The 6383-nt window shown below is 57.1% G+C and overlaps 1 protein-coding gene across 1 annotated transcript in view; it reads left to right on the top strand.

Annotated features, from left to right (window-relative positions):
- The window catches only part of LOC309963397 (putative hydrolase PNKD), a gene marked incomplete at its 5' end in the record, with an annotated part of 19500 nt that extends 13117 nt beyond the window's left edge, over positions 1-6383 (top strand). The window contains 8 exons of the mRNA XM_082841729.1: positions 1598-1713; positions 1847-1959; positions 2600-2658; positions 3367-3459; positions 3833-3996; positions 4715-4801; positions 5719-5834; positions 6053-6383. Of these exons, the coding sequence (XP_082697855.1) occupies positions 1598-1713; positions 1847-1959; positions 2600-2658; positions 3367-3459; positions 3833-3996; positions 4715-4801; positions 5719-5834; positions 6053-6226 (922 nt within the window). The 3' untranslated portion in view covers positions 6227-6383. The remainder of the gene's footprint in view (positions 1-1597; positions 1714-1846; positions 1960-2599; positions 2659-3366; positions 3460-3832; positions 3997-4714; positions 4802-5718; positions 5835-6052) is intronic.

The following is a 6383-nucleotide window of genomic DNA, read 5'->3' on the forward strand; positions in this document are numbered from 1 at the left end:
CGTGGTGTTTTTAATTTGCTACTTAATGTCATTCTGAGCAGAGGAGTACTTAAAATCTTAATTATTAGCATGAATTATGCCATTCATTATATGAATGGCAGTGCCACTTTTAAATGCAAATAGAAGAACATTTAGCTCACATGTGGGATCACCGAAGCTACATAAGTCACGTTTCTTAGCTTGTACGTGGATATGTGTTATGTTCCAACCAGAACGGTGGAAATGTGGCCCCGAGCTAACTCAGCTGTTTTCATTTCACTTCTTGATACGTGCACATTCTACCAGATCGCTCTGCTTTCAGCTCACTGATGAGCGGGAGGGCTGGAAGGAGAAGGACAGATCGGTTGCCTCTTTCCCTTTCCTTCCGTAGCAGCATCGTTTGCAGCGTCAGTGGTGGGATCATACAGGGAAGTAACATGATAAGGGTTCCTCGATCATTTGTGTTTCTTAGAACACCATTGCCTTCTTGATGCATTTCAAGCAAATTCTAGTTTGAACCCAAAGTGTGGCTTACGGGCCAGCCAGTGCCCACTCTTTACTCAGTCACAGATGTACACTCACCTGTATTCACTTTGGGCCTTGAATTTCCACACATAGAGGGTCCACCAGAATTCTGTGCTCGTGGCCATCGCAAACACGGTGTGTGAGGGGCAACAGGGACGGAGCAGACACATGTCGTGATGTTGTGTGTATCACCTCTGCTCGCATGCATGTTCCGTTGTCCCATCAGACTTCACTTACAAGACACAAGTTCAAAGAGAAAATCGTTAAGAATTTCAAGATGGCAACAGCAGAGCATCATACCAAGTGCGGGGCCTTATGTGACTGCCGGGTCCCACACCTGTGAAGCCAGCCCTGCGTGCTGGCATCCTGTATTTGGGGGACTCTGTCACTCGCAAGTCCCCTCTGTTCCTCCTGCCCCCTTTTCACTGTGTAGCCTGGGATGGCCTGGAATGGAGGCAGGTGGAGGGAGGGAGTGTGGTCAGCTCATCCAGCCTCACCACTGCCTGCTTCCTCCACCAAACAGCCAAACAGAACCTTCTACACTTTCCCTAAGTAAACCCTGCTGTCTGCTGCCTCTGGGCCTTGGCCTGTTGTTTCCTCTACCCCAGCTGTTCTCAGAGTTGTGGTCCCTGGGTCAGCAGCAGCAGCAGCAGCTGGAGCTTGTTAGAAATGCAGATTCCCGGGCGCCACCGCAGACTGGCTGAGTCTCAAATACTGGGATGGGGCCGAAGAATCTGGTCTTCAGCAAGCCCCGGGCATGACTGCGACACACCGCTGCTCTTCCTGAAATACTCTTCCCACCTCATTGCAGCTTCCTAACTCCTATACCCCTTTCACTGAATAAACCCCTCACCCTCGGTTCTCTTCTATGAATTCCTCAGCTCACATCTCGCCTGGTGAGCTTGGGGGTGTTTCTGTCTCATTCTCCATCTTGTCCTGAGTACTGAGCAGGGCAAACAGTCAGCACACGATAAGCGATGGTGGAGTTGCATTGATTCAGGGGGTGACTGAGGGAGTGGAGACATGGGACCTGGGCTTCACGGAGGGTCTGGGCTCGAGGGGCAGGGCTGAGCACAGACGTCCCGTCCTGCAGGTACAGCCTGTACACCCGCACCTGGCTCGGGTACCTCTTCTACCGCCAGCAGCTGCGCAGGGCTCGGAATCGCTACCCCAAAGGCCACTCCAGAACCCAGCCCCGCCTCTTCAATGGTGAGCTCTGGCCACGCCGGGCCAGCATCGCCCCAAGCCGTGGCCACCCTCCCAGCCTACTCCCCATCTCATACCCCCGACTGCTGGGCTGCCCGCCCCATCACCCCGCCCACAGCCCATCTTTGTTCCCCAGGAGTGAAGGTGCTTCCTATCCCCGTCCTCTCAGACAACTACAGCTACCTCATCATCGACACCCAGGCCCGGCTGGCTGTGGCTGTGGACCCTTCAGACCCTCAGGCCGTACAGGTGAGGGGAGGATGGGGTCGGGGGTACTTGGGGTCACCTTGAGGACTGGCAGCTTCTCCTTGCTAGAGAGAGGCTGACCCTGCCCTCTGCCAATGCGATGTGCCCCCCTCCATGTGCACTCACACACAGACCCTGACACACATGTGCACAAAGAGACCACCATGGGGAGGGGCTCAGTGTCAGGGCATGGCGGGGGGAAAGGGGGAGGGCAGCAGCGGGGGAATCAGAGCCAGAGGGCAAGTGGTGCTGACCCAGGACTGCGGGTCTAGGGAGTTTTCTTCCGCCTCTCACTCTCTGTGGCCCCCTTTCTGACCCTCGCTCTTCTCTCCTCGCCTCTGTCTGTCGTGTCTGGGCATCTTTATCATTCCCTCTTGTTACTTATTTATCTGTGTGTGCGTGTGTCTGTGTGTCTACCCCCTCCACGAATCTCCCTCTCGCTTGTGCCCAGGCTGGGGCTCAGCTGCCCCCCTTTACCCGGCCCTCTCTTCCCCACCCGCTTCTCGTTCTCTGGCTTCATCGCCTCCTTCTCCCTCATCTCTCCCTGCTCGCCTCTCCTCTCCGCTCCTCTCCACCCAGCACCCATGCCCCTGTTTCCCTCTGCATCCTGTTCCTCAGTCTCACTGCCCCCTCTCTCCTCTAGGCTTCCATTGAAAAGGAGGGCGTTAACTTGGTTGCCATTCTCTGCACCCACAAGCACTGGTAAGGGGCTGAGGTGGGAGGTCTGGGTGCAGATCCTCTTCCCTGGCTGGCCCCTGCCCCGGCTGGGCTTGCCAGAACTGGGTCCCACGAGAACAGGCTGGGCTGAGAGTCAAGAAGTCAGTATGGGTGGACACCATCCTCATGAAGTCACTGGGGCACCAGCAGAGAGGGAGGGGGAGGGGCGGGTCTCCCACTGCTCCACTTATCAGGCTTCTGAAGCGCCAGAGGAGGGTGGGACAGGCATTTACCTTCCATTCCGTGTGGGCGTGTGTGCCAGGCATGGGCAAACCTTGTGATCTCTAACATCAAGGAGCTTATAGTCCAATAGGGGAGACAGCCCTGTATGGAAGTGTACAGCGATGACAAACAGTAACAACTGTGACAGTCGGCACAGGGTACGGGGGCGGGGGCACCAGGGAGGGTGTGATCAGATCCACTTGGAGGAATTAGAGGCTGATGACCCTGGAGCTGAGAGGCCAGAAGATCAGTTGGCATTAGTTGGTGATGAGGGGAGGGGTGGCAAGCTGTTGGGACAACATTCTGGGCAGGGGGACAGCTTGAACTAAGGCCAGAAGAGGTGTGGACAGCTTGGTTCAGTCCAGAAGCCAGGAGTCCCATGGCTCAGAGACCTGGAGACGCTTGGGGAAGAAGGAGGCAGGAGGCCCAGTACAGCTGCCCCTTAAAGACCCTGCCTGCGCCATCCTACAGGGATCACAGTGGAGGGAACCGTGACCTCAGCCGGCGGCACCAGGACTGTCGGGTGTATGGGAGCCCTCAGGACGGCATCCCCTACCTCACCCAGTAAGTCCTTGACCCAGGGATGGGATGGCCCTTATGGGCCCTTCCCCTCACCCCCCATCCTTTAGTCACATGTTTCAGGGGTGTCAGCAGGTGGGTCTTTGCTGATGCCCTTCCTGGCCCTTAGAGAGTAGATCACAGCCCATCTGAAGACTGCCACTGCCCATCCCCCAAGTGATCCAGCCATAGTCCCCAAAAGAGAAAGCAGGAGGGCTTGGGTCTGAAGTCCTGGGCACTGGAGGTGTCTTCTCTCTCTGGTGGCGAAGCCCCCCTCCTGTACATCACCCATTCCCTTGGGCCTGGGCAGGGCTGGGGAGGGAGGATCAGCATGGCACAAGCTCTAGAGCCTTCTCTCCACTATTGCCTCGCTTCTCAGTCCCCTGTGTGATCAAGATGTGGTTAGTGTGGGACGGCTTCAGATCCAGGCTCTGGCCACCCCTGGCCACACACAAGGCCATCTGGTCTACCTGCTGGATGGGGAGCCCTATAAGGGTCCCTCCTGCCTCTTCTCAGGGGACCTGCTCTTCCTCTCTGGCTGTGGTGAGTCTCCCAAAAGGGAAGAGGGAGGAGGGGGGACAAGAGGGAGGGAGAGAGGCCAGAGCAGGGGCCCAAGGACAGCCACAGCTCCACGCAATGCACGAAAACATTGGTTTCAGTACATGTTGCCTCGGCAGTTACTCCCGCCTTTGTTACCTCGATTTTTTTTTTATATCCTCACGACTTCCCGCGGGGGATGGACAGAATGAGACGATGCCCGTAACTGAGTAGAGACCTCGAAGGGCGTTTGTTTCCACTGGGTGGAGCCTGGTTCTCTGATACAGTGACTGGCAAGACTAGTTACAAAAACTTGAGAACCCCTGAGTGAGAGGATGATCCTGTCGGTGGGAGGATCACAGGTCCCAAGGTGCATGGAGTCCCAGAGACAGCACAGGCAACGAAAGAAGTGCTCTACGGAAAAGAGCAACCCTCTATCAAGAGGGCTCGGAGCCACAGAACTCAGCCTGAAGGTCCTGCAGCTCCTCTATCCACACGTCAATATGTGCAGTGGAGGCCTTCAAATGGGCTCGGTTGCGGTTGAATATTTGGGCCCAGCTCCCAGAGGGAGGGAAGGAGTAGATGCCAGGGAAGTGGGCACGGCAGGGGCACGGCTGAGGGCTGGTGGCCAGCCCCAGCTGTACAAGCTGCTCCCCACCCTTTTCATGTACCTTACCGTGCTGTGTGGTTCTTGGACCTTACACGTACCTTCTGACCCTGCCAGGACGGACCTTTGAGGGCACCGCAGAGACCATGCTGAGCTCACTGGACACCGTGCTGGGGCTGGGGGACGACACTCTGCTGTGGCCTGGTGAGGTGCCCCTCCCTCTCCTCCTAGCCCCTCACACCCCCAGAGTCCCAGCCGACTCAGCTCCTGGCCCAGAGGGGATACAGCGCCACCTCTGGTGGCTCCTGGGAGCCAACTCTAGCAGTGGGGGCAGAGCTCCCTTCTGTTTGCAGACCTGGCTCTGTAAGGCCTCTGCTTCCCTGGCAACCAGCCCATAGCCTCTTGGGAGCCCTGTAGGTCCCAGAGCATCCCTGGGAGATGGCTGATTTTTCATAGCCAAAGCCTAGAACAGAAAATTGCCTTTGCTTAACGAGCAAAGAGGGGCCTTAACTCCATTCTGCATGGACCGTTGCCTGCATCCATCATCCACACACTGCACGTCCATCATGCATACGCACGTACATGGAATATCCATCCATCCACACGTATGTGCATGTGTACATTGCATATCCATAGTTTCTAAAACACATTTACTCATATCTCAGTTAACCCTCAGAACATACATGCATCCATTCATTCATTCAACAAATACTTTATTGAGCACCTAACGTGTACCCGGCCCTGTTCCAGGCACCAGGAACACATAGTTTTAGAGTGGCATTATTATTTTCCCCACTTGCCAAAGGAGAACATTGTGGCTCAGAGAAGCGCCGTGATTTGACTGATGTCGCACAGCTGGGCAGAGCCAGACGGGCTAGAATGCAGGTCTTCTGGCTCCAGGTCTGGTGGTTTTCCCCCCTGAACTGCTTCTGCCTCTTCACTCGTGGCTGACTTGTGCCCACATTTAGAGAAACAGCTCCATGTGGTCGGGGCTTCTCTGGAAGCATTGCCCCTCCTCCCCAGCCGTCAGGTACCCATAGGCCTGCGGGTGGGGAGGACTTTTTCTGACCGTACCACCCATCTCACTCTGCCCTGTGTCTTGGCCCCCATGCCATCCCTAGGCCACGAGTACGCGGAGGAGAACCTGGGCTTTGCAGGCGTGGTGGAGCCCGAGAACCTGGCCCGGGAGAGGAAGATGCAGTGGGTACAGAGGCAGCGGATGGAACGCAGGAGCACGGTGCGGGGCTTGGGGTCCAGGAGGGGCCGAGGGCACTCCTGAGAGAGGGCTCATCCCTGCGGGCCCTGCAGGGCCCTCTCCAGAGCTGACATATTTGGCACAAGGGCCTTCCAGTGAGAACTTCTGGACCCTGGGATGGGGCGGTGTGGGCGTTCTTCCCTTCTTGGGTCTATTTTCCAGATTCTCCCCACCAAACCCGGGTGCCTCTCCCCCCACAGTGCCCGTCCACCCTGGGAGAGGAGCGCTCCTATAACCCATTTCTGAGGACGCACTGCCTGGTGCTGCAGGAGGCTCTGGGGCCAGACCCAGGCCCCACGGAAGACAATGGCAACTCCCGGGCCCAGCTCCTGGAGAAGCTCCGCCAGCTGAAGGACCTACACAAGAGCAAGTGACCCCACCGCAGCCCAGCCCAGCCCCCCCGCCCCCACACACACATGGTGGGGAAGCCACCCACCACGGCCCACACCACACCTTCCCTCTCACTGCTTCCACCACCACCTCCGTCAGCCCGTCAAGCCGGCACCACGCCCTGACCCGGGTCGAGGGAGA

The sequence above is a fragment of the Leucopleurus acutus genome (assembly GCF_964270905.1).
Source record: "Leucopleurus acutus genome assembly, chromosome: 6".
NCBI classification, from domain to species: Eukaryota; Metazoa; Chordata; class Mammalia; order Artiodactyla; family Delphinidae; genus Leucopleurus; species Leucopleurus acutus.